We start from the raw sequence: 27913 nt of genomic DNA, 5'->3' as shown, positions 1-27913 counted from the left end.
AAGCCCATGTAACTTGCACACACCCCTAGTGTTGCGTAATTCACGCTGAAAATGTTGACGACACCTTTATGTTCCTGTCTCCCTCTGACCACATGCTCCTACGGAGGATTACTCATTTCAGCTTGCTTCCCCAGTGCACAGAGCAGGTGGCTGTCATGAGAGGTCGTCACCCCCTCGGCTCTTCTAGAAAGTTTCCACTGCCCTCTTTGCACCCCTTCCAACATAGGGCACCGGCATGGTCCCTGGAAGCCACCCTTGAGCGTCAAGCTTTCAGGTTCCCAGTGCTCCCTCTTCCCCTCCTCACCCCTAAGCCAACCCCTCTACCAGGGCAGCCCAAGGAGGGGGAGCAGATCAGTTTGGGAAGTAGGTGGACGTTTAGAGTAAACAAACATGGGGACTGCTGCTTGGCAACCTTCATAGGAATACTTTCCTGATTACAGTCACAGCAAACAATGGGCTATTTACTCAACTTCTCTGAGCTGTTAATTAGAGATGGAAATTCTATGTTCCCTGCCCCCAAAGGGTAAGCAGCCAACCTCCTGGTTGAAGTGGCCTCATCTCCACCAGGGCAGCAGCTCTGAAATGAAGAGTGTATACAAAGGCATGTGCGGGTCATCTACCGTCCCCGTCTAGAGAACAGAGGGGGGCCTTAGCACTTTGGGTTTGGCTTTCTCCAAGCCATGGTGACTTTTTTCACTGGGAGCCCTTTCTTCCATACCTGTCTACTGGCTTAAGCCTGCTCGTCCATGGATGAATTTTTACTGAAAGGAAGTCTATCAATGTCCAGACAGGAAATGAGCTTGAAATGCCAGAAACCCACCTAGCACTCACTCTCTACATAAAAAAAATTTTTTTTAAATTAAAAAAAAAAAAAAAAATATATATATATATATATATATATATATAGTCTTATTTTACTACTCAGATGCATTACTGGAACCAGTTTGGCAAATTAACTTTAATATACAGATACAAAACAACAAATATAGATTCACAGCATTTACAAGAAATCATTCAAATAACATTGTAAATTTCTTTTTTTTACAAAAACTTCATTCAACAGAAATACATGTCAAGTTAGAGCAGTCTTGTACAACATACTTCAGCTGTCAACAGCAAATTCATCAGTTTTGAAGCTGGCACGTGACTTAACATTGTCTTGATGTTGAGTTAAGTTCAAGGAAAAGGTCACTAAAAGCTACAAAATAGTTAAGTTAAATGCAGCTGATGCTATTATTTACAAAAAGACCAATTATTAAATTACAGAATGTTCTAGCTAAAAACATTTGCATCAAATATGTAAGTTTCTGGGTTTTTCCTTTAAAGTTCAGAGAGTTGCTACTTACTCTTCTCAAAACCGTTTGAGCTCTACTGTCACTGCAAGCCTCCTGAGACTAAGAGCATTAGTCAAGTGGAATTTGAATAAGAACATGTGTCAGTTAAGCTTATAGGGACCAATGTTTTTGAAAAGTTGGACCCAGCTGATTTGTGGCCAGCATCCCTGGCCTGTCAGCCATAGAAGGACGTGTACCCACACTTGTTAGTGCTGTCCTGTGAGGGACACATCGGTTTCTCCCATCTTCCATAAAATAACAAGACAGCAATTTTCTCCTTAACTCCAGGTAATCAGGCTCTTCTATTCTGGCTAGGTAACTAACTTGATGTGTATTGAGAAATATCAGCAGTTTGGGCATGGAGAGTTTTCCAGCAGATAAATACTGAATCATGGCTTTTACAGAAGACTTCTATTGTGATACAAAGTGAATTAAATGCACTTCTGCTTTGTGTCCAGACAACAGTGGTGTAGGATTGAGGGCATTTTCTGAACAGGCATGGAGTTGGTCTTCGTCTGGATTAGGTATAAAAATGTACAACGTATTCAGAACCATATTCGTGCAGACAGGGATGAAATGTTTTCAATGACAAAATCAGATCTACGAGGGGAAAAGAGGAGAGCTTCTGAAAACAAACAAAAAAACAATAAAACAACCTAGCAAGAAGGGTCCCCCAGGAAAAGCTCTGGCACATTGCTGCCAACCTTTTGCTTACTTGCAGGCCAAGGACGAAGAATGCAATTTCTCTAAGATTTTACAAACATTCCATTTTATGACAGTTTACGATTTATTGCAAGGTTGTGCACTTTAGGTACGATGAAAATCGAGAAGGTTGATTTTGACCCAAGGCCAAGGCCATTTCAACTGTCTTCCAACAGGTTCTGAAACATAAATAATAAATTGAGATTTGTCAAAGCGTTTTGCTATCTTTGTGTGTGTGTGTGACAGACAGAGTGCGTGTTTGTGTATTGTGGGGGCATCTGCATTATGCAATACGAGGTTAAAATGAGGAAAAAGGGAGAAAACAAGATTCCCAAGAAATCCATACAAAATCCATTTGGGGGCTCTTGGTTTATTTCTCTCGTGTTCTTTGCAAGTGGAGCACAGGACTTACATCAAGAAGGAAAGTGGGCAAATCTAAAATTAGAATACTGAGCCATCGATTCTTTACTAAACTCATGCGTCTGGTAATAAAACTCAAACTAGATAAACAGATTTAAAAGAAGTAAAAGGCATTCTACCTTCTTAAAAAATGTTCTCATTTTTCAAAATCACCAGAGAAGGCCAAGCAGAACCTACTCAGGGTGGGTTGCGATCAAATGACCCCACCCCACCCCCCACCCTGCATGGAGCTCACGGGGGCGGCGCTGGGAACTGTCCAGGCGCCGGTGCCCGAGCTTCCTGCTATTTCTGGAGAGTCCCTGGAGGGACAGGTGGCAACCAGAAGTCAGGGCTCTGATAGGAAGTACAGTGGGACTGGTCACAGAACTTAAATCACTTCATTGCACCTTAGGAAACATTAGTAAATGGAAGCCCATGAAGTGGTTCTTTACTTGAATTGACTCCTCACTGAAAATGGGACATAGGCAAATGGTTCTCTTTTCTTCCCTAATTTTCTTGTGTTAAAAAAATATTCAAAATTGTTGCATATACAAACAACTCTGTTTAGCACAGAGACTCCTAGTTATTGCTGACGGGTCCACAAAAAGCATTTTAAGTGTAATTTTCAAAATAGGTCATTATATGCTCTTGGTAAAAATTTTAGGTCAGTTATATAAATGCAACTAAAATCGAGAGGTCTATCCACAAAAGAAACAAGTGTATGTATACACACACACACACACACGCACGCATGTGCGCGCTCTTACACTCGGAGCCACAGCACCTCCTGGAAGCTTCCTCAGAGAAGCAGCCTCTATCCTGGGACACTGGGTATCAGGGAGCCCAGGGCAGCACCACCTTGTAGCCGTCCTACGTCCAAGTGAGCACATCATGGGGGCAGACCTGGCAACATTTCCAGGTAATGCTCGAAGGCCCACCCAGATGTCCAGAATTAGGTCTTCTTGATGTGGGATGTCACCTCCTTCGGGACCGGCCCTGGGTAGAGGGATGGTGGGGGTGAAGGAGGAGGGACCAGACGCCTGGAGGTACAGTTTCTACCTTTGTCTAGGACGTTACAGGTTTGTTTATTCTCCAGCACAGGCCTACTGGAAAACAGGACTCTGAGTAGTGTACAAAAAGGGGATTCTCACATAGAAAACCAAAGTGTGGATGACAATATCCCCATCCAGTGCACTAAGTACATTTAAAAGGCCTCTCCCTTGCAGAACTTGTCTCCAGACATATTTAAAAGTTATTTTCATCAACACTTACAACATAGACAACGAGGAGATTACTATCGCCAGATATCAGCCCATGTGGCCTTCGTTAGAACAGACTGCTATGTCTGAGTTAGATGTATTGTTAAGGTCTCTTAATAAAGAATGAATCTTCAGAACCCTCCTGACAGATTAATAAGAGTGGGGTTAGCACGACCATTGGGGCTTACGCAACAAAGTCAGCTTCGAATCCTGAGGAAGGTGGGCTACTCTGAACCACGTGTTTTCTTGGTGGAATGTTCAGGTCACTGTAACTTAATTACTTATTCTGGTGGGAACTCCAGAAACTACTGGTGGGAAAGCACACTGAGCTCTGAGATGTCCTTCCACGGATGCATGTGCATGTTTCGTTTGTATCAGATAATTAAAATAAATGGGTTTCTATATTGCAAATGGATAGGTCTGATTAATTCCTTAGGTCACGACGTGCACATAGGTGTGACTTCTGCCCATGGAGTTACATGCTGTACACACCAGCAGGAAGGGACCTGCCTTAAGGGCAGTTTACCCTGTGGCAGGATTTCACACTTTCTCCCTGGAAAGCAGCTGCATCTTCAGGATGCTGAAGTCCCCCGGACCGTGTTCCCCAGAAGGGATTCATCACGCTTCTCCCTCTAGCCTGTAGGGGACGCATCTTGCCAGGGGAAGCTGGCACTACCACTTGGTAACAATTCAGAGGACACCAGGGGACACCACGGCCATCTGCACTGAGGCGCTAAGTCGCCTAATACTGTGAAGACAGGAACAGCTTGTCCATGCTGTGAGACGCTACTGTACCAACCCCATCATGACTGTCCCCTTTGAATCCATGTGCCAAAGTGGCATTGTCACCGAGTCCCTCCTCAGGAACAGCAACAGGGCGTGCGCCCATCATCAGTGATGCCCACTGGGATCACCACTCAGCATCACCGCAGAGCAGGTCACTGGTTCCTGCGGCCCAGCCATCTTGGCACAGGGCCCAGAGTGGTCTCATGGACATCAAGGCCATGCGTCATGACTCCGTCTCCCTTCCTAGGAGGAGGCTGGGTCTTCAGAGGCACCTCGGTCACGTCCAAGACTTCTATTCTTCACCAGTCCCCGAAAGAAATTCTCAGCACTGGGTTGAGCACAGAGAAACAGAAATGGTTCTCCTCTTTACAGACACCTCAGCCAACGTGTAGCCTCCAGTTTTCATTTCTTGAAAGGCGTGAGTTTGTTGAACGTGTGCCAGAAGAGCGACGGCTTCCTCTTGGGCTCTGCCAGGGCAAACACCTGCTGCTGGGGGACGCTGGTGGGCACAGTGACGTGGCGCTGGTGAAGGGGGTGCAGGTTCTGGTGCGGTGGGGCCACGGGGCATCCGCTGTAGCCTAACTCGAGAGGGGAGAAGGGTGGAACATGGACCCAGCATCACTCGTTAGCCGGAAGGGAAAAACAGCACCAAGACTTGAGTTCTTAGCTGATTCTTAATTCATATGAACCCAAAGTACACCTAAGAGCCAACATAACAGCACCTACCAGCTGCTGTGAGAATTAAGAGCTCATATAAGTAACGTGCTGAAAACAGGCCCCCGAACCGAATCGCATAATCGAAACGGTTTCACTGGAATAGGTTTTCAAATCTGCACTGAGGTAATGAGAAGACCTGGGACACTGAGCTCCAGGACTGCAAGCTAACTGTGAAAGTCAGAGTGACAGGAGGAAAGAGCGTGGGTCCTAGAGTGAGCCAGGACTCAGTCCAGAGGGCATCCTGGCCCTGACCCGCCACAAGACTCTCTCGGCCTTCCCTGCTGAGAGGTGCCCAGCAGGCGACCACCACCAATGTTCCCTCCATTCAGGTGCCTAGCTGCTGAGCCAGTGACTTCTGGCAGATGCCGACACAAACTGATACACTCTAACAAATGGATATTTACTGGTCACCTGCTACTGATGTGGAGATCCAAAAAAAGAACGAGAGTTGGTTTTTTTCCTCCTCAAAGGTACTTATCACTTAGTGGGGGGGGGAGGTGGATTCTGCCTCTGAACAGGGGAATGGAACACTGAGGGTTGTTTTGGTCATGAATTCTTCTTGGCCCTCGGCTGATGGCACATCATCCTGGGCTTAACTGGTCTTGTTTTTGCACTTTTGGTTATGAAAATCCTGAGTCGGACACACTTCAGAGGATAAATTGTTCTTAAGAGTAGGAAGTCAATCTGAAGAAAAGGTTGTAAGAATATAACAAATATTTTTGGAATAAAAATCCTTATTATTTTATTTCCATTCGGTGAGATCACGTGTTATTATCAGTACTATAAAAAAATGAATAAAATAAAATATTTTTTTGCTCATCAGGACAACGAATGAGGTGTGACCTGAGCACCGGTCATCTTCAGTAGCCATCAGGCAATCTACTGTGCATGCAGAGTACGGATTCGTTGCTCTAAATAAGCTAGTGTGTTTTCTTTCCAGCTCATTTCTTGATCTACTGGACTTTTGGACCCTTTTTTCTTACCTACGCTAGAATGCAGCCTGCACTGATAAGCACTTTGGGGCTGGAGATTTCCTCCATGCATGCCCGAAACACACAAGAGCTGCTGGGTTGCCTTGGAATGGAGAGCTGGCTGGCCCGAGGAAGAACGCCAGCACGACCTCAGGGTAGGGAGGTGTAGAAGCTCTTCGGCAACCAGTTCAAAACACATCTTACAGGCTCATGTTCAAATGTCAGCATATACTGAAGCATACTCACCCTAAACCCAAATGCAGACTAGTCTAAACCACCTACTGGGTGGGGGAGGAGTTGATCCCTATCATTCTGAGTTTCAACCGTATGTCTCTCCTTTGTCGGGAGCTGATCATCAGCGTGCTAATGACTTCATTCTCCCTGCTTTTAATTCCCATACTGACACGCATGAAGAAGATAAGAAGACGAAGCCTTCTTCAGAACTTACCTTTTGACTTTCCATGTCCCGCCTTTTGAGCATTTAACATGGCGAGTTTCTTTTGATTTTCTGAAATTTCCATTCCTGGATTTAGGAACAGACATGACAAACATTCAAAACAGGTGAAATAAGTCAATCAGAGAAAGACAAATATCGTATGACTTCCCTAGGAGGATAGGGGAAGGGAGCGAAAAATAAAATAAGACAAAATCAGAGAGGGAGATGAACCATAAAGAGACTCCTAACCATAGGAAACAAACTGAGGGCTGCTGGAGGGGTGGCGGGCAGGGGGATGGGGTAACTGGGTGACGGGCATTAAGGAGGGCACCTGATACAATGAGCACCGGGTGTGATACACAACTGATGAGTCACTGACCTCTACTTCTGAACCTAATAATACACTATACACCATATGTTCATTAATTGAATTTAAATAAAATTTTTAAAAAGTGACACCATTAGAGAGTAAAACTAAAACATGACCCACATTAACCTTGAGGTGTTCAACATAACCTGCAGCAAAGAACCTTATTCCCCAAGGAACTGTAAGAGGTTGACAAGATTACAAATGGAGAAGCAGCAAGGACTGTCCCCAGGACAGACACTAGGATGACATCCTCCCAAGCAGGACCCGCTCCTGGGTGCAGTGGGGTACTCTGAGTATCAACACATGGACAACTGACTAAATGCTGCCTTGTAGGAACTCTGTCTGTCATGGGCTGTCCCGCAGCAAGTTCAGAAGCACAGCTGACCCCTCAGCAACATGGGGTTGAACAGCGTGGGTCCACTTATATGTGGGGTTTTCTCGATAAATACAGGGCAGTGCTGTAAATGTATTTCGTCTTCCTTATGATTTTCTTAATGACATTTTCCCCAGTTTACCTTATTGTAACAATACAGCATATAATACATACAACATAGCAGATGTGTGTTAATCCACTATGTTATCGGTAAGGCTTCTGGCCAGTAGTGGGCTGGGACTAGTGAAGTTTTAGGGGAGTCAGGCATTAAATACGGATTTCTGACTGGCGCGGGGATTGGTGCCCCAACCCCTGCACTGCTCAAGGGTCAGCTGTATTAAGGATGTGTACCCCCCGGGAGAAGGCTGGGAAGAGCCGTCTCCCAGGGCTGTAGGGCCGGCGCCCGAGGCCAGGCGGCAGAGGCGCTGCTCACCCATCTCGCGGTCCTCCCGCACGCGCCGCCTCTCGTCCTCGCAGGCCTGTAGCCACCGCACTTTGTCCTCTTGCTTTCTGGCACAGAACAGATGAACCTCGTCCGTGGTTCTGCTGACGAGCTTGAAGGCGTTCTTCACGCTGAGGTTCCAGTCCTTGTCCCGGCCGTCCTCCAGGTCCACTAGCTCCACGTCATCCATGTCTGTGCGGCCCCTATAGTAGAGCACGTCCCTGCGCAGCAGGTCCTTCTTGCAGGACACCAGCTGGTGGTCGAATAGGAAGAACGTCCGCTGCTGGCTCTTGCCATGCCTGGTGACCTTGGTCAGCTCCCCGGAATGGATCAGCTCAGAGCTGCGGTCTAGGATATCCAGCCCCTGCGAGGATGAACACGCATCTTAAGACCTTCCCGTTCAGATTGTGTGAGAATGGGTCACGCTACAAGGACAAGTCCTGACACTCTTTTTCCCACTTTCCAGTTAAAGGAGATCCATTCAGAGGTCAGCGGGGCTAAAAAAGGGCACTTCCAAACACGGGTGGTTCATCTCCTTGTGTGTGAAACTTCTTCTCTTTATTTCCTACCCAGTGGGAAAATGTTACAGTGCCTCTGTGCTGTCTGAAGGGTCTTCCTTACAAGGATGAATGGACTCCCGTCAGTCTGAAATGGCTGCTCCTCGGGGAACACGGACATGAAGGAGGCTTTCTACGTGGGGCGGACTTACTGCTCTAGACTCGCGGGCTCTGGCTTTTCAGTCTGGTATGTAGCGTGGCTCCCAGAATAACTAGCTTAGGATATTGGAAACAAAAGACCAGACAGCAAATAGCCAGCAAGGTATCAGTAAAACTTCTGACAACGAATTATCCCCTAAATGTCACCGTCCAAGAGCACAAGGAAAAAACACATCTTTACAGTATTAGGTTGGGGTTAACCCAATGGAACTCTGTGATACTCAGTACAACACCGGCCTCTGATTTATAAGATTTTATCTTCCTTTAATCCCAGTCATACACAGTATTTTGTGGAGGCAAAAAACTACTTTGACTCCAAAATAGTTCTTCTACTGGCTTGCCTAGAGCAATTCTGTGCCCCAGATTCTTCACTTACAAAATAAGAGAGTTTAATGCAGTGATGTCTGAAGGCCCATCCCAGCTCCAGAAGGCTCTATGGCCCCTGAAATAGAAGTATTTCTTTCCAACGTTCACTGCTGTAACCTACTTTAGTTAAAAACCTAACTTCCCAGTCCAAACTCTCTTAATTCTTAGGGACAGTGAGTTTTGCCCAATTAGTTTAATGTACAATGAATTTTGCTTGGTCTGAAAACAATCAGAACAGCATTCGTTGTTTGAGCAAAGCCACTTAACCCTGCCATGTTTCCATTCCCCTATCTGTTAATGTGGGTAACAGCAGCTCCTACCCCACAGGATTACTGAGAGCATTAAATGAGTTCATATATAGAAATGGCTTAGACTAGTGCCAGGCACGCAGGAAACACAACCGCTGTCATTTTTATAAATAAATGTGCATACATGTACGTGCACATACGCACACTGGACCAGCGTGACCAGCCTGGGCCAAGCACTGCATCTGCCACCGTCTTCCAGTATCCTCATGAGAGCTCTATGAGGTAGCTACTATTTTCAAACCCATCTTAAGGATGAAAATCTTAATCTTGCCCAGATCATATCCAATTCAACCACAGGCAGTGAAAGTCCAGAGTCCATACACCCACCACACTATTTGTATTCTAAATGTTCTTCAGGGGCGCCTGGGTGGCACAGTCGGTTAAGCGTCCGACCCTTGGTTTCCGCTCTGGTAGTGATCTCAGGGTCGCAAGATAGAGCCCCGTGTCCCACTCTGCACTCCACTCAGTCTGTGTAGGACTCTCCCTTTACTTTTCCCCACCCCCACACCCTCTCGCTCTCAAATCAATAAATATTAAAAAAATGTTCTCCCGTTGGTCTCATGGAACATACTTTCCAGCAGGAAAGACAGAGCGTAAATAATAAATTAATTACAGACATCCTTCAGAGAGGATTTTTTTGGTGGAAGTGAGTTTCTGGTAAAGTAGCTGACTGTTAAGTTCAACCACCTGCCTCAAAATATACACACCATTAGAGCCAAGAATATAAAGTTATGATGTATCAGTGACAGGATGTCACAGAACGTCATCAAATGAGACTAGAGTCAGGGAGGGCGTAAGCAGCGCTGGGCAGTGGAGCAGGTGCGGGAACGGGTGCACACTTACCTCCCAGCCTACGATGGACACCTGCCACCGCGCTATCTTGTCTATGCTTTCCAGCCTGCGCTTGCGCTCATTGATCAGACACGCCACGTTCTTCATGGCTTCGTAGGCTGCCTTTATGTTGTTGTAATCACTGTAAAGTAGGAGGCTCGTTTTAACCACAGAACCTGAAACCCATGAAACAGGACTGACAAAGTAATAAACTCCATCCTGGATTTGTATACTAATAGTCTAGACAGAGGAGCATTTAAATAACAGCCATTGCTTCCTTTTTCTTTTCCTCCATGAATAGACCACAGTCTCCATAGGTTAAGGGAAATGACCGAATGCAATCCGGCATTCTTCAGAATAAGAATCTTTTCATTCATTTCTCAGAAATCACAATGAATGAAAGTAAATGCCACAAGAAATAAAGTTTTAGTCACAGTGACAATGGATTATTTTCAATAAAGAAAGGATAGTCTTTATGACTGATTTGTTTCTCAGAGAGCCAGTTTTGCTATATAAAATACTTTGAAAATAACTAACCATTCTCAAGAGAAATTATTCGCTTTGAGTCTCATCTTCTACCATGATCAGGAAAGGACACAAAGAGGACACAAGCCACAGAGGCTCGACGCGGGGAGTTACGTAAATGCTGACACCATACACAGCTCATTGAGGGACCTTTGTTTCTGGTGCTTCCTTATGCTACAGTCAGAGCAAACTGCAATGTCCTCTGGAGGAGGCTCTTGTTCCTCAGCCTCTAAAACTGCAGGTACCAGGGAAACAAACTACAGGTCTACTTGCCACACAGACTAGAACAGAACCTGGCTCGTACTGGGAAGTATGATATTCAGGTTTTGCTCAGAGTTAATAATCTGGGGACATATAAACCAATCATCCAGCTAATAATCTGAATTCCTTGCTTTTCATCACTTTCCTGTGTCTTTTTTTTTTTTTAAAGACTTTATTTATTTATTTGACAGACAGAGATCACAAGTAGGCAGGCAGAGAGGAGGAAGCAGGCTCCCTGCTGAGCAGAGAGCCCAACGTGGGGCTCGATCCCAGGACCCTGGGATCATGACCTGAGCGGAAGGCAGAGGCTTTAACCCACTGAGCCACCCAGGCACCCCCACTTTCCTGTGTCTTATGAGATAGAGCTTTTGGATCTCAGTAGCACCGAATTATATCCTCCTGCCCAGCAAGGAAAGAAAGCCCTGGAAGCAGATTCTATTGTCTATTTACCAAACACAAATGACTCAGCCCCTGGGAAGTCCCTGGGCATTCCCCCACAAGGCAGACCCTGCTGCCTCTAGACAGGCCTATTCATACTCAGCAGCGGAGCACAAAGGAAGAACAAAACAGACACAGGGGACTGCCAAAATAATGGAGCAACCACCCACCCCAGACCTCCAGCAATGAAGAAAGTGTACAAAATAATTATACATTTTTTCCTACAAGATGTTCTAGAGATATTCAATCTACAAGATGTTCAATTCTAGAGAAGAGACAGAATATAATCGTTTTTCGAAAAAAAAAAATTTTTTTGTTTTCCTGAAGATAAGGAAATGGGTTTTCTGTCATTTCCTTTAAAAGGATTTCGGGGGGGTGGTAAGAGCCAAAATAGGCAAAGGCCTCATACTGAAAAATGCCCTTAAAAAAGAAAAACTACTAAAGGATGATGTATAGTCCCCTGGTCATACCTTGCCCATATTGGAATGTACCAATCCGCTTGTCCACGTCTGTCAAGATGTCTCTGCCTCTTATTCTTTTATATATTTTCTATAGTTCCTTATCGTGGTATATTTTTTTTAACATTTTCTGCAAATTTGTGGCTCTCTTGACTTTGCTATTTTCCCTGCACTCAAGTTTTCTTATTTTTCCATCAGAAAAAGAAAAATATATATAGCTATCTTCCCTTTTATCTATTTCAATGAACTCCTTTCTCTTATTCCTTTAATCTTAATTCTTTATACTAGCATCCACATCTAGCTTCTACTGTTTGGTAACCTAGCTCTCTATCTCGTTCCAGTTTCCAATCTAATTGCAAAAAAGATTCCTTTTATAAGCCCTGTGTCTCCACAGGAGTCCAGCAGGCAGCAGACAGGGCAAAAGAATGCTCCGTGAAGCACACCCCCCAGGGTCAGGCGCTGCCGCAGATAATCTGACTGCTCTCAGGGCCACACTTAGCTGGTAGAACCCACAACTGTTGTGGTTTGGCACAGCATATTTCCTCTGGCTACAATCCTGTCCCCCCTCTCTCATACTAGAACCTTCCAAGACCGTCCGTTCAAGGGCTGCAGGCGCACTGAAAGCTTTGTACCAGTGACACGGAGTCACAGCTGAGGTTTGACTCTTACCTAAAACAGTAAGCTTCATCCTAAAACCTTGCCCAATGGCATTCCAGCTCTGGCCTGGTGAGAATAGAGCAATGCCCAACCAGTGCCACCTAAAGACGCCACACAGTTTGGGACTTGTGCATCTCGGGGAATGGCACTGAATGACCTGTCCATTCCAACACTGAAGGGGTGAGATCTTACAAAAAATCACAGCAAGAAAACCAGGAGTTGTTATTAAGTAAGCGATGGATAACTTTTTGGCTCCCCTAGAAGAACTTAGTTAAGGACAAAGCAAGTCACACAAGGAAATGGAGCTTTGGGGTAACTGTGATGAGAAGCCCTGTGCTCCACACACAAGGGGATGGGGTGGAATGATCACGGAGATAGGCAAGCACCTGGGCTGGGCCTGAAAGGTCTTAGGGGTGCCTGCATGGCTCAGTGTGTTGAATGTCCAACTCCTGGGTTTTGGCTCAGATCATGATCTCAGGCTTGTGAGATCAAGCTTTGTGTCCAGCTCTAAGCTCGGCGCAGAGTCGGCTTGGAGATTCTCCCTCTCTCTGCCTCTGTTCCTCCCCCCGTTCCATGTGGTCTCTTTCCTTAAATAAATCTTTAAAAAAAGAAAGGGCTTAGGGCTGGACAGGACCTCAACGGGATGCTTCTCCAAGCTAACCCAAAGCATTACGCTATATCCTTAAGATTTCCCCAGTCTTCCAGAAGTTTAAACTATGGTAGTCCTCACCCTTCTCTAAAGAAGCATTTTGTTGCAGTACATGATACTGCTCTGAGGGGGAGCTGCTGTAGGACGGGGAGCAAAGTATCTCTGAAACTGTATTCACAATGGTGTCTTTTAAAAATTGTTCTTGGGGTGCCTGGGTGGCTCAGTGGGTTAAGCCTCTGCCTTCTGGGGCGCCTGGGTAGCTCAGTGGGTTAAAGCCTCTGCCTTCGGCTCGGGTCATGATCCCAGCGTCCTGGGATCGAGCCCCACATCGGGCTCTCTGCTCAGCAGGGAGCCTGCTTCCTCCTCTCTCTCTGCCTGCCTCTCTGCTTACTTGTGGTCTCTGTCTGTCAAATAAATAAATAAAATCTTAAAAAAAAAAAAAAAAAAAAAAAAAAAAGTTTAAAAAAAAAAAAAAAAAAAAAAAAAGCCTCTGCCTTCTGCTCGGGTTGTGATCCCAGGGTCCTGGGATGGAGCCCCACATTGGGTTCTCTGCTCAGCAGGGAGCCTGCTTCCCCCCTCTCTCAGCCTGCCTCTCTGCCTACTTGTGATCTCTGTCACATAAATAAATAAAATATTCAAAAAAAAAATGTTCTTATGAACTACTGAGTAGCTACAAAAGAGGAGTTATAAAACAGACATCAGTTTTAAGGACCAACAGTACAATACAAATCCCTCTATGCTCCTGACACAGTTTAAGGATTATTCTTACTTTTTTAGTGTTTCTAGGAATGGATATTCTGGAGCCTCTTCCAACAACCCATTTTAAGACCTTATAATCTTGAACATTCTAAGCAAAGTGACAATTTCTTCCATGACGCTAATCACTGACCAAGAGCGTCAAGAGGGCCCCTAAACCTGCAGGCCGCCGCCACTCTGTGAAGCCCTGAGTGCCACCCCGGGGACCTGGGGTGCGGGGCTGACAGCGCAGGGTGGGTGCTGCACGCGCATCCGCCAGCAGGCACGATGCTCCCACCTGTGCTCGGGCGTGGTGTACTTGAGCAGCTCGGCCAGCTGCAGAGGGTACTTGCAGATCTTCTGCACTGGCGTGAGGAGGAAGCCGTCGATGGCGATGTCGATCATCTGCTGGAGCAGGCGGCAAGCTTCGAAGAAGTGTCGGTATCTGCCCTGCTTCATCAGGTTGGACAGCTCCGCGCAGGCGCCTGGGTGGTTGTTACAGTACTCAGAATAGATGGCGAAGCCCTCTTGCTGGGAAGCAGAAGCACAGCCGCGTCAGACCAGGGGCCAGCTTCGGGCCACGACCTCTTCTCTGAGGTGGGGGTAGGGAGCACGTACAGACCAGGTGTGGTTGTGGCTGGAAGGGTGAGGGTGGGGGGAGGGGCTATCTTTGTGGGGTGGCAGCGCTAGGACTTGGCGTCCTGGTCCCACTCGAAGCCCCATTCCGTGTACCCCAAAAGTCGCACAGGGCTTCCGTGGGAGAGAGGGACCCTCTGCCACCACTGTGTCCGCCCTAGCTCTGCTCTAAGGAAAAGACAGGCACTATTCACAAATCCAACTCTCTCCCCCCTCCTCCTCTTCACTTTCACTGATAAACATGGTGGTGATCATGACCATGAAGACAGGATTCAAAGCCACCACCTGCTCCCCTCACTGCAAGTCCTTTCCTTAACAACCTGCCACCTGGCTTCCACACACATGTCCCTTCCGATGTCTGATCAAAAGCCCCTGGATCACTTCCTTTCTCCTCTGCCTCTCACTTCCAGGCTGCTGCCGCCCTGCTGGCCAACCTGTGCAGGCGTGGTGGGCTTCCCCCGGTTTCCACAGAGGCCAGGAGGCCGGCTCCTAACACCTACCCTGCCCGCAGCGGTGTGTCTTTCAGCCTGCGTCCTGCCTCACCGTTTATCCTTGCCCCTGCTCAACACAACATGTTGCCCGCCAGACGACTTCCCTACAAAACAGGTTTTCCCAACCCACCTGTCAATTCTTTGAGCCCCAACAGTCTGCAAGCAGTTCAAACAGCTACTTGCCCATGTTCCCCAAGAATAGTTTCGTCAGCTGGTGCTCAAAAATCCCCTGCCAGCATCACTGTCTTTCCGCATCCGTACTGCAGCCCAGCCCACCCTAGCCCCCAGCCCCTTCTGCCCAGCAGCAGCACACCTTGTCCCTCAGCTGGACTCTCCAGTGGTCCAGGACCCCGGCAAGGCCCACACAGCCTAGAGGCTCAACCTTCCCCAGGTCCTGCCCCCTGCAGCCTGACCTTCACTGACCTCTGAAGCCTCTCTCTCTCAGAACCTTCTGCTCTGGCCAAACAGACCCGGTGCATTCGTGGGGCTGATCTTCCCATGCGTGGGACCACCACAGCATTATTTCTGGCTGTTTAACCCACCCTGCCTCTGTGTAGTCACTGTGAACACCCAAAGAGCGCCACGTGAGGCAGCTGTTGTCACTGCTGTCACTATCACAATGATTACACCCATCTGGGCTGGGAATGAAGTCTCCTTCCTGTGAAATCTGTTAGTATTAAACATAGGCAGTCAATCCCCAGTTATAAGCCCGCTATCATCATAAGACTGTTCTGAGGCAGTTTTCGGTATCCTTGGTCTGAATCCACACCTGACCTTTACTCAGATGTGACCTTGGGTCAGTTACTCTCTGGGCTATAGTTTCTGCATGTGGAAAATGGGTAAAATAATCATACCTTCTCCATAGCAGTACAGAAGCTAATATAAGCAAACCCCGGAAACCATGCTTAACATACAATAGTCACTTAATAGGTATTATGAGAAATTATTCCAAATACAACCTCCTAAAACCCTCAAAACTGCATACAAGTGGGAAGATTTTGAAATCTTGTGGTATTTAGGTAAAGAATAACCACATAAGCGAAACAACTTAATTTGCAGCTGACATCTCCAGTCCCTAGGAGATTAATCCAGCAAACAAAGCAAGAAACAGAACAAAAAGGACTACTTTCTAGAGTGGAAAACATTTCAAAATTATTTAACCGGATGTTAGAAAGAAGAAGTAACAGGTGCATACATGTTGAAGAAAGCAGGATCCTATTTCACTTAAATGAGGTTCCTCTTTATTGTACTGCTTCTCAAGGTCTTTCAGGAACTTTCTTTGGAATTTGTAAATATCTTCAATGTTTCCAAAAATGGTGGCTAATTGTGCAACAGTGAACATTCCGGTGTGCTTGCGACACTGTCGAATATAGCCCTGCCAACAGCAAAGTAAACTTTTAAAAATTAATCTGGAGATTACAGCAATTATTTATTTGAATAATATAGCATTGGGGATGCAAAGCCATTATTGTGGAAGGGATTTTAATTAGAGAAAATTATTTTAACCCTATGGGTCCCTGTTGGGATGATCATACCTCGGAGACGCTGGGGTACTAAGAATATTTTAAAAAACAAAAGGAAAGAGAACAGGTGCATGTGGCTGGATGTGTATAGCAAGAAACTATATGAAGTTTTCAGATTATGTTCCTGAAACAAAGTTGATTGGTTTCAAATATTTTAAATATTTAAATATTTTAAAGTGCAAACATTGGGACTGTCACACTTTTTCTAAACTCTTAAGATTCTCTCATCCCTAATGTCATTTTACAGCCGAGAAGACCTGCCAAATACACCATGTCACAGCCTGATGAAGAGCTCACGCAGCTGGCTCAGTGTCACGGCAAAGAGCCAAGAACATGTTACTCAAGGATTCTACCACCACCTACTTTCTATAGAGAACATAAAGCTGCATCTCTTTAATCCAAGGCCTGCATGGATTAGAGTCCTATTCGTTCTCCATGTACAACACCCTAGTTGTACTATGGCTGGGGTAGGAGTTAGTGCGGTGGGAAGGAGAGGCCATAGATATGTGTAATAAGTATCCCCAAATCATCAGCCCTAATTACACAGCCTAAGCAGACTGGCTGATAAAATACATACCACTGACTATTTGGTATGAACTGTAACAGAAAGACAATAGAAGGTTCAAAACACAGGCTTTAAGGCAGACTGATCTAAGTCCTAGCCCCACCACAGTAGCTACGATATGCCTCAGTTCCCTCATCTGTAAGGGGGAGCAGGGGGCGTGGTAATAGGACAAGCTGATGAGAGTGTTTATAGGAGTTAATCCAGGTCAAGGGACGGCACAAAGTCAAAGCCCAACAATCGTTAGCCATGACTTCTTTTCCTAAAATGGTGAATTAAAGAAACTCCTTTAACTAGACACTTATAGGGAACAAGATAGTTAGCATCAATAAGCTAAACATTGGGTGCCTGGGTGGCTCAGTCAGTTAAGTGGCTGCCTTCGGTTCAGGTCATGATCCCCAGGTCCTGGGATCATGCTCCACATGGGGCTCCCTGCTCAGTGGGAAGCCTGCTTCTCCCTCTCCCTCTACCTGCTGCTCTGCCTTCTTGTGCTCTCTATCTCCCTGTCAAATAAATAAAAAAGAAAAAAAAATTAGCTAAACATCGCTCTATCTTTATGGGGCCAGTTAATCCTATTCCAAAATAGGCATTTGTCTCACTTTAGCCTGTCTTCAGCGCTGAATGTCTGCAGCCGAGCTGAGAGTGCAGAACTCAACATTTACAGCCAGGACAGTGGAATGAGGAGATGCCAACACCAGTGCCGTGTCAGGCTCGTATAGAACCCACAGAGACAAAGACTGTCACTGGACAAGTAAAATTTATTGCCTAATAGAATGCCATGACACTGCAGAACATGGCCTTGGATATCACTAGGTAAAACCGATTTTTCTTTTTTTTTGGTCTGCATCTAAATGGCTCAAAACCTCATCTATGAGTCTGATTGTAAACAGTGACAGACCTTTATAACATCATGTGGGTTTCACTGAAAGGATGTTGCCTCCCCTGAAAGGCATTCACTCTGAATCATCTCGGGAGGTCAGTCCTCAGAGCACTAGCAGCATAGCGCCCAGAAAACCGACCACAACAGAGAGCCACTGATGCTCATGGGGGCAGACAAGCACTGAAAGAGGGCGGAGTCTATGCAGGGACCACATGGACCAAAAGGCGTGAGGAGAAGGGAGGGCTACGGAAAGGTGTATAAAATGAGCGTTTGACTGAGGACCACCTTGGGGAGTCCACAGGGTCTGGGTCTTACCTCACAGATGTCCTTGAGGTGCTTGATGTACACGCGCTCAGTGTTCATGATCTCCTGGATGACATTGGTCCTCATCTGGTGCTTGCTCTCCGAGTGTTTGTGGTGGTTCTTACCGGCATCTTCCTCATGCTCCTCGCCCTGGGTGCTGCTGGAATTCTCCGACAGCTCCTCCTGATTGACACGCAACTGCGGGCCACACAAAGGTGACAAGTGACTTGGGGGAAGGCAGTACCAGAAGCAGGCGGAAGGCCCCCCAGGGTTTCCGCTTCTCTGTGGCTGTGAGGAAGGCAGCCTGGCCCGAGGCTAAGTCTTCACGTACTCACAGAACCGCAGCGGGGCCAGTGGCTCCAACCACAGCAGCAATGTTAAACAACTAGTTGACCATGGTTGAAGTGTTTCCTTCAATCCAGTCTAATTACTGAAAACTTTCACTAAACTGATTACAAAGAGAACTGAACCTGGATTGAGGGGGCTCGAGCCTGACATGCCAACTCTACCACTCCCCCACAGATCGTCGTGAGAAGGGTTTGTAAGTGCCACACACTTACTCTGACAAAGCTTGCGGGGAACCAGGCCTCCTTGTCCTCATTCCGGCCCCACCACCAGTCCTTGTTAGAGGCTTCCAGGACCTGGATGACATCTCCTGCCTTGAAGCCCAGTTCCTGGTCATCCATGGTCACGTGGTCCCATAAGGCTTCTGCACAGACCACACTGCCATCGCTGATCAGCTGCAGTGGGGACAAGTGAAGAGCAAGGGGTACACTGTGAGCTCTCCTGGGGGACAAGGGCATCTCCTACCTCGTACATGCCATTGGCTTGCAGTCAATACTTAGCGTTTGATTGTTACACAAAACGAGTTTCCATATTCAGGAAAACAAAATCAGGTAGGCGTCTCTCATATGTTCTTAAAGGAAACCCCGAATCTACTCTTTTTTAAAGAAAGTATAAAAAATGGCTCACTCAGCCGTATGTCAGCTATTTAATGAATGTGAATAGCTGGAATATTCACCACCAAAATGGCTTCTGAGCAAACAACACGGAGCCAGGCCTCTAACGGTTGTGCGCATACTTGACTGCAAGACCCTCAGGACTTCACCTAGAACTTACTCCTCAGACTTCATTCACAGTCTGGGGTGCCTGGGTGGCTCAGTGGTTTAAGCCTCTGCCTTCGGCTCAGGTCATGATCTCAGGGTCGTGGGATCAAGCCCCACATCGGGCTCTCTGCTCAGCGGGGAGCCTTCTTCCCCCACCTTCTCTGTCTGCTTCTCTGCCTGCTTGTGATCTCTGGCTGTCAGACTTCATTCACAGTCTGAATAAACTGTTAGTCTAACTTTATAGTCCACGGCCATTAAAGAGAACCAGCTTGATCTCCAGATTCTTAGCAGATTCCTTTAAAAAGGAAAGCACAGACACAGCTTGTCTGTCAGTCAGCCATGGGTGGGGGGGCTGCAGGTCCCCTCAGCCCCCGGGGACATTGTCACACTCTACAGTAACAGCAGGTATTACTAATGGAGATGCTAGCTCACTGAGAATGGACACTCCACAGGTTCTAACTAAGAATGCAAAAACTGGTAAGTGCCTTCTGGAAAGATTTCCATAAGAAGGGGTGAAGACACACAGAGGTGGAAAGAACACCAGATCTGTAGTGAGAAATACGTGGTTAATTTCAGCTCTGCCATTTGTGAGCAAATGATGTGGCCTCTTAGCTTCAATGTTTGTTATAATATGGGTATTAATTATAACATCTACCTCTTAGACTGGCTGTTCCGAGATAACATCATGAAGAGCATTTTGTAAGCTGAAAAGCGCTACCCGAACACCAAGCAGCAGTTGCTGCTCTTTTACTTAGAGTGATAACCAGCATAGTTATCTGGAAAACTCAGTCACATAAACTGTTCTCAGAAATGCTAGAATGTCAGAGTTCAAGGTGTTAGAATATGTTTGGTAAGAAATAATCAAGAGAGGGTGTGTGGGTGGCTCAGTCAGCTAGGCATCCGGCTCAGGTCACACTCAGCGGTGGGGAGTCTGCTTGAGATTCTCTCCCTCTGCCCCTCTTCCCACTCGTACTCACTCACTCTTATAATAAATCTTTTTTAAAAAGAAAGAGAAAGAAAGAAAAAGAAAAGAAGCAAGAGGGCAAAGTCTGAAGTGATTTGGCACCCTGAAAACTGGGTATCAAAGATTTGCCCCTGTTGAGTGTGACTCAAGTACCTCGTTGATGGCCAGCTGCTCCCCGCCTGGCTGTAGGTATCTGGGGTTGGCCTGACACAGGTCTTCATAGCTATAGTCCTCCTCACTGCCGTTGTCATCCACTAAGGCCGCGGACTCAGTACCTCCATCTGAAGAGACTAAAAAAGAAACAGCAAGGTTTATGGTTAAAAGGACACAGGTAACAAAAAAAAAAAAAAAAAAAAAAAAAATTAATGACCTTTGAGAACATACTCCTAAGGGGAAGCAATCACTTTTGTCTTACCCAGAATAAGAAATCATTAGAAAACTCCCGCAGCTCTATCGATCCAAAGGTAGCAGTTGTGCGAGGAGCCAGGGTTGAGTTTACAGTGAGCGGGAAGGAGAGCATCTCAGAGAATACTGCCGATGTTAACCCACAGCATTATTCTGTCACTTAGGATACTGAGGAAACTAAGTGTGATGTGGCTGACAATGTGTGCTCCACGGTGGACATAGAATATATAAATGCAGATCATATTTCTAAGTCCTGCGTTGGTAGTGTCCTAAGTGGAAACATGAGGCCATTCTCTCCAGTTGTCCATAAGGTGAAAAGGTTGGAATCTATAATACCGGGGTCAGGCATGACATAGGACCTTTGTCAAAGAAGGGAGAAAGATCTTTAAAGGGTGGCTGCAGCATTCTGGACTGCCCACCTTGGCATTCAGATGTCTCCTTCCGGGGACAGTGGGCTACTCTCACCAAGGCTAATTTGTCATCCAGCAGAGGGAATTATAAAGAGAAGAACACTCCTTGTGAAGAAGACGGGGAGAGCCTATGGGATAGCAGCTGGCTTGTTAAGATACTGAGATGGCTCTGGATTAAGAACAAAACGTGGCTGGATCCAAAGCACGTGGTGTATGGACACCCATCCATCCAGTGCAAGAGGAGACCTGAAAAGCAAGGTGGGGGATGCGGGGGCCTCAAGGGTCCACAGTAAGCAGTGGGTGGCTCCTTCAGCATTCTGAGTAGGAAGTAACAGGTTTTGAAGACACTGACGCTACAGAATGGGTTTCAGAGTCCCAGAGCCTGGTCTGAATTCTAGCCCTGCCCCTCTACAGACATGGGACCCAGCAACTTCCGCTCTCGGAGTTTCCTCCTCCTGTTGTACAAACTATTTTCTTTCTCTTTGGAGAATGAGGTGAGGGGATGTGTGGCAAGTTCCTCGCATCCTTGATTCATGGTTGGGACTCACTAAAAGAGGGTTTGGTGATGATGGCAGCGCATGTGGTGGGAGCCCCGCTGGAGGAGGAGGGCTCCACCACAGCAGCGGGAGGGAGGGGCTGGGGACGGACACCAGGCCCCGGAAACCTGCTGGGGAAACAGTGGGGTAGCTGGAGAGTGGTACCCAGGTGCCGCCTCAGGGGAATGGCGAGGGGAACTGAAAGTCAAGGATGCTGTCTGTGCAGGTCAAGCTGACGACAGAGCAACAGAGACGGTGAAGCCAATGATGACTTGGAAAATCCCAAAGCAAAGTCAAGGAAGCCAGTGTGGTGGGAAGGAAGAAGGCCAGTGTGAGATCGCAGTGGGAGAGTGCTGTCTGCTCTTGCCTTTTGCAAGGACTTGCAAATCTGGATTTCTAGGAACTACCATCAGGGGACAGGTCTTCTTTCTCAGCTAAGCAACTTTTTTTTTTTTCTTTTTAAATGAAATACTTCTATTCCTCATTTTGTACCAAGTCTTCAAACCTGACATGCCTTTTACACTTGCAGCCTATCCCATGGGGACAAGCTGCGCTGCAGGTACTCCACAGAACCGTCCAGCCCCAGGCCATGGCCCTGAGCTCGGCATACAGGGCCCCACGGCTTCCCTCCGGTCATTTCAGCCAGGCTGCTGTCGTGAACTTTTTAAAAGAAACAAACTCTGGGGGGCGCCTGGGTGGCTCAGTGGGTTGAGCCGCTGCCTTCAGCTCAGGTCATGATCTCAGGGTCCTGGGATCGAGTCCCGCATCGGGCTCTCTGCTCGGCAGGGAGCCTGCTTCCCTCTCTCTCTCTCTCTGCCTGCCTCTCCATCTACTTGTGAGTTCTCTCTGTCAAATAAATAAATAAAATCTTTAAAAAAAAAAAAAAAAAAGAAACAAACTCTGGGAGCACCTGGTTGGATCAGTTGGTTAAGTGTCTGACTCTGGATTCTGGCTCAGGTCATGATCTCAGGATCGTGAAATCGAGCCCCACTTCAGGCTCTATGCTGGGCATGGAGCCTGCTTGGGAGTCTCTGCCTTCCTCGCCCTCTGCCCCTCCTTCCACTCCACCTGCACGCACGCTCTCTAAAAACAATTAAAAATAAAAAAAAATAAAATAAACGCAACACATTGTGTAAACTGAGCCTAGAATTCTTACACTAAAATAATGATAACTACTGAAAACGATTTGTGACAATGGGTGATGATCAACATCTTGACAATTAGTTCTAAGATCATATTATGTACGTCAGATTCTCAAGTTTTCCTTACCGTGCACAGACAGGACTACGATTAAAATGATGAATTCAAGCCAAATAAAGGAAACCAGGGAGACGCAGGGAGACAGAAGACGAGCGCCTCTTTCACAAGCTGCCTCCCACTCCTTGATGCCCATCCTGTGTGCCTGAGTGCCAGACAGAGCCCCTCTCAACGATGCCCAACATACCTGGTCTCCACAAGGGCGCAGGCTTTACCTATGCCTTCCTATGGCTTGGGTGCCCATCTATACTCGGGAAGCCCCTACAACCCAGCTGTAGCCTCCTCGTCTTCAAAGCCTCCCTCTTGTGAGCCCAGGTGGGGCCAGATGCTCCACAGGCCTTCCTCCAGCTTACTTTTATGACCCTAGGTGTATGGTGAGTCACAGCCACTGATCTGAGTATCTCTGTCCCAGTTAGGATACCAGATGGTAGACCGTCTCCCCATGCGTGGGACAGTGCACTGGATGTCAAGGCAGTGAGCTTGGAATCAGAGGACACCTCTGTGGTGAGGACAGAGTTCCTGGGCTCCAACCACCCTCCCTCCCGTCACATCCCCTCGCTGTTGCCAGGCTCAGTCTCATTCAGGGAAGATCAGGGTCTGTATCTGAGAGAGAAACATACAAGTAAGCTGCCTCAAAGATGAACAATGCAGGGGCGGAATGTCCCTGGAGCTGAGCACAAAGTCTAGAAGCAAATGGAAACTCTCCAGACCCCTGGCACGGCCTGGCAGACTGCAAACTTGCTGGCTGATTCACCATGGAAGAGAGGCAGTGCCTGGCTCGCGTCAATGCAGTGCCTGGTCCAGGCGAAGGGAATGCAGAGAGGTGGGGAGCGGGTAGCCAGCTCTGGGTGTGCATGTGCACACGAGTGTGCGTCTGTCCCCAGTGGGAGGCAATGGCCACACAGCAGGGCTTCTGTCTCACGCGGCTTCCCTCTGGAGTGTGATGCTGGAGGTGTGTCTGTTGCCTAATGCTGGTGGATTTGAGTGAGGCCCTGGAGAAAGGCTGCCTTGTTTGAGAAGTGTGCATGAGCTCTGTAAGAGCCTGGATACCGTGTGGTACCTGGGCCCCCTATGCTGAGGTCAGAGTGGTTGCAGGCAGAGAACATGAGGTCACTCAGCCTAGGGCACTGTCCTGGTATGTATATTGGGGTGGGGGAGAAAGTCTTGAGGAAGCAAATACAAGCTTTTTGTACATGCATGAGTCTTTCTTATTTGCCTAGAAAAAACAAAACCCAAAACCAAAAAAAATAAAAGAATACCACTGAAGCTCCAGGCCTTTTCTAACCAGAGATCCTGGAGCAGCCACTCGGCTACCGTGCCCAACAGCTACCTTGGCTAACTCCTGCGTAAGGAAGATGCATGCAAACGCTTGGTTTTTAAGGAGGCCCGAAGCGGCAGGAATCTGCACATGTCCGCCAACACTGATCTGGCACAGCCTGGCACTAACGGCATTCCTCCCACCATTTTTCAGCCATGGCTACTGAGCCAAAGGAGGGAAATGCAGGAAATGAAAGGTACCTGGGCCTCCTGCCCACACCAAAGCCCTGAAAATGACACTTTTCCCGCAAAAACCCCCTGAACATCGTTTTCCAGGGAGAAGTCTTTACCATTTGATCTGGCTGTTGCCATGGAAATCAGTAAGGGAGGGGGGCGGTTCGGGGAAGCCAGTGGTGATAATGCACTAATTCACAGTTTACAGGAGTCTAATGAGAAAGAGATTCCATTGAAAAAAGGCTACACCTCCACAGGAGGTAGCAGGATCAAATTGTCTGGAAATCAGGACCTTCATCTACTGAATGATCTGAGTTTTCATAAACACTTAGAAAACTATCTCTGGCTGAGCTGCACCCTGAGAAAGTTTCCAAAGTGACAGTTTCCACAGTGCAGATTAATGTTCACTAATCACTGAAGAAACAAGACAGTTCTAGGGGCCAGGTGGGGTCAGCTGACTCAGTCTTCCAGTGGGTGAGTGAGGTACGGCAGAAGGCCTGCAGTGAAAGCCTAAGCAGTGTGGAGCACAAACACTTGGGCAAATACCCTAGCTTTACAGACTGTCTAGCTAAATGACCTTGGCACCTTCTACTTTTCCTCTCCCAACCTCAGTTTTCCAGTCTGTAAAATGGGAGTAAGTGTACACGTTTTCTCTATTCAGAGGTCATTCTTTTTCTTCTACCGCAGACATGCCACACCCAGCTCATCAGCAAATCCTGACTTTCCCTTGAGAATGAGTCCAGAATCTGGCCTGTTCTCACTGCTCTCTCACCTCTCCGGGCAGGTCACTCCAGCAGCCCCTCTCCCTGTGATTCTCCCCGCCCCACCCACCACAAACACACTCTGCACTTCCCAGCCCTGTCACTCGGCTCTGGTTCTGATGGCTGCTCGATCCCTAGGCCGGGCTCTCCCTTGGGTGGGGGAAGCGCTGTTCCCTGTACCTGATACCCTCCCACAAGCAAAGGAGACTCAGGCCAAGTCCTTCCCTGACTGGCCCCTTCAAAACCACCCCTCTCTCCACCCCTGCTCTTTTTTCTTCATTCATTTTTCTCCATAGCATCTCTGATCATTTAATATCATTTGTGTGCTGTTTCTCCAACTAAAATGCAAACTACATAAAGGCAGTGATTTTGTCTGCTTTGCTCTTAACTGCATTTCTAGTCCCTGGACCACTGCCTGGCAGGATGGAAATACAACCAACACACAGTCCAAGAAGAGCAGGGCTCTTGGTCAGACAAACTTGGCTTCAAATAACCGTGCTGCATAAAAATGGTTTTTGGTGTTTTGTTAGTAGTTTGAGTCCTTGGTCAAGTTTCTTTTTCAATCTTTCACCTGCCAAACTGTCAAAGACAGAGAGTAGTAGTCATTTGCAAATCCTCAACAAGTCATTTACGGTTACATGACTGTGAACTTCCAGTGAAGCAATACATAAAAGCACTCTGAAGAAACTGAAAAACATTACAGAAAGGCAAGATGATTTCCCTGGGCATCCCAATGCACCAGGCCCAGAGCTGCTATTTTGCGTAACTCGGCTCATGTATCCCTCAGGGCAGTTGCTATGCGGTAGAGACTGATGGTTTCCCCATCTTCCAGAGGAGTAAACTGACACCCCAGGAGGGCACGGCGTGTGTGGCAGGGGTCAAGCCCGTGTCATCAGCTCCTCCTCACTGGCATGGCTGCCTCTACCAGGTCTACCCTTGTAATCAGTGATAAGACAAAAACGACTGGACACCCCAATCTTAGTACTTGTACAGCATTCTGGAGCGAAGCAGTGCCCACCCATCCCCTGCTCAACTCGCCTCCCTTTTCTTCCGACTCCGGATCCCAGCTCCCAACTATGTCTGCGATGATCTGATTTTCCATATTACCCGTTTCCCTTCACGATTTTAAAGTCTGTGCTCAGTTGACGACTCCTTGTATTTCTGTCCTATAGTTTATACACATTTTATGGAGTTGGGGTTTTCCAGTCTGCTGTCTGGATGGGAGGGATTTTAGCGCTGCAGTCTGAGGCTGCCTCTGGGCAAACACACTGTCCTTACACGTATGTTTCCCTTCTGAGCCCGGAACTTCTTTAGAGAAGGGACAGGGTCTGTTTTTGTATCCCTGGCACCTCACCTAAAACCTGGCAGAGAGAAGGCACTCAAAACCTTGTTTTTGAACTGAACTGCAAATTGCTGATGAGTAAACTAAGGTTCCAAGAACTTAAACTATTTAATGGGGCTACACAATGCTGGGTCTGAGGCCGATGTCATGGTGGTCTTCCTGCTTGCCGTACCTACCTGGCTCCCTGCCAGCCATCCTATAGCTCACTTTTACAGTAAACTGGTTTTCTGTCTGTACCTTTTCTTTCTTTCTCTTTTTAAGTACAGTTGATAGACGATGTTACTTAAGTTGGAGGTGCGCCATACAGTAATTTGACAACACTGCTTTTTTTGCAAGTGGAGGTCCCATCTGTTCCCATAGGATGCTATTACAATGTCATAGATTATTTTCCATTTGCTGTGTCTTTTATTCTTGAGACTTATCCAAGGTGAACCTCTTAAAACAAAAGTTTCATCATTTTCACTACAAACTATATAGTAGCTATCCACAGCATTCTGACAATTCTCCTGCAGCAGTTCAAGGCCCTCTGCAATCTGACACCACTCTACCTAGCAGATCTTCCTTCCCACCATGTGCCAAAGCCCACAGTCACCTCTAATGGGCAGGCCTCTGCACAAAGAGCAGGTCTGTGCCACTGGCCATGTGGACCACACGCTTCTTCATGCCACCTCATCACTCCCTCACTAAATAAGTGTGATCTCATTTAATTTAACGGACTCAAAACCTTCAACTATAGATCAAGGTCAGTCAATGTGACTTTTTCTCTGGGAGTATTTTACATGATGTGGAGCTATGATAAATTCTCAAAATGTACTTTAGCAAAATTAAGAGAAATGAATATATCCTAATAATAAAAAGAATACATTTAGGGGTACCCGGGTGGCTCAGTGGGTTAAGCACCTGCCTTCGGCTCAGGTGGGATCCCAGGTTCCTAGGATCGAGCCCCATATCAGGTTCCCTGCTTAGCAGGGAGCCTGCTTCTCCCTCTCCCTCTGTCTGCCACTCTGCCTACTTGTGCTTTCTTTCTCTCAATCAAGTAAATAAGTAAAATCTTAAAAAAAAAAAAAAAAAAGAATAAATTTAATGTTTTCCTTCCTTCCCTCCTATTGTGGTTTAAAAAAACCAAAAACACACAGAATTAATTAACCATCTTAGCCATATTTAAGTGTACACTTTAATAGTGTTGCGTATTCGCATGGTTGGGAACAGATCAGATCTCCAGAACTTTTCATCTTCCAAAACAGAAACCTGATACTAATTTTCCCTCCTTCCTACCCCCTTCCTTGGCAGCCACCTTCCTACTTTCTGTTTCTGTGATTTTAACTACTTGAGATACTTTAAGTGGGATCATACAGCATTCGTCCTTTTGTGACCGGCTTATTTCAGTTAGCATCATGTCCTCGGGGGTCATCTGTGTCGCGTGTTGTTGGAATTTCCTTCCTTTTAAAGGCGGAATAACAGTCCACTGTACGTATACACTGTTTTCTAGATCCATTCATCTGTGGATGTGCCT

General features: G+C 46.9%; 1 protein-coding gene across 8 annotated transcripts in view; it reads right to left on the bottom strand.

Annotated features, from left to right (window-relative positions):
- Positions 1 to 939: 939 nt before the first annotated feature.
- SPATA13 (spermatogenesis associated 13) overlaps positions 940 to 27913 on the bottom strand; it is a 341308-nt gene continuing 314334 nt past the window's right edge. For 6 of the 8 annotated variants that reach the window (XM_059144759.1, XM_059144761.1, XM_059144762.1 and 3 more), the window contains 9 exons: positions 20352 to 20488; positions 18689 to 18868; positions 18141 to 18326; positions 16056 to 16235; positions 14032 to 14264; positions 10023 to 10152; positions 7781 to 8153; positions 6617 to 6691; positions 940 to 5058 (listed from right to left, as the gene is read on the bottom strand). In XM_059144759.1, the coding sequence (XP_059000742.1) occupies positions 4883 to 5058; positions 6617 to 6691; positions 7781 to 8153; positions 10023 to 10152; positions 14032 to 14264; positions 16056 to 16235; positions 18141 to 18326; positions 18689 to 18868; positions 20352 to 20488 (1670 nt within the window). In that variant the 3' untranslated portion in view covers positions 940 to 4882. The remainder of the gene's footprint in view (positions 5059 to 6616; positions 6692 to 7780; positions 8154 to 10022; positions 10153 to 14031; positions 14265 to 16055; positions 16236 to 18140; positions 18327 to 18688; positions 18869 to 20351; positions 20489 to 27913) is intronic. The other 2 variants (XR_009347123.1, XM_059144760.1) reach the window with 2 other exon arrangements.

The sequence above is a fragment of the Mustela lutreola genome, chromosome 13, assembly GCF_030435805.1.
Source record: "Mustela lutreola isolate mMusLut2 chromosome 13, mMusLut2.pri, whole genome shotgun sequence".
NCBI classification, from domain to species: Eukaryota; Metazoa; Chordata; class Mammalia; order Carnivora; family Mustelidae; genus Mustela; species Mustela lutreola.
The sequence above is the reverse complement of the archived record's forward strand: the minus strand, read 5'-3'. Positions and strand labels throughout refer to the sequence as shown.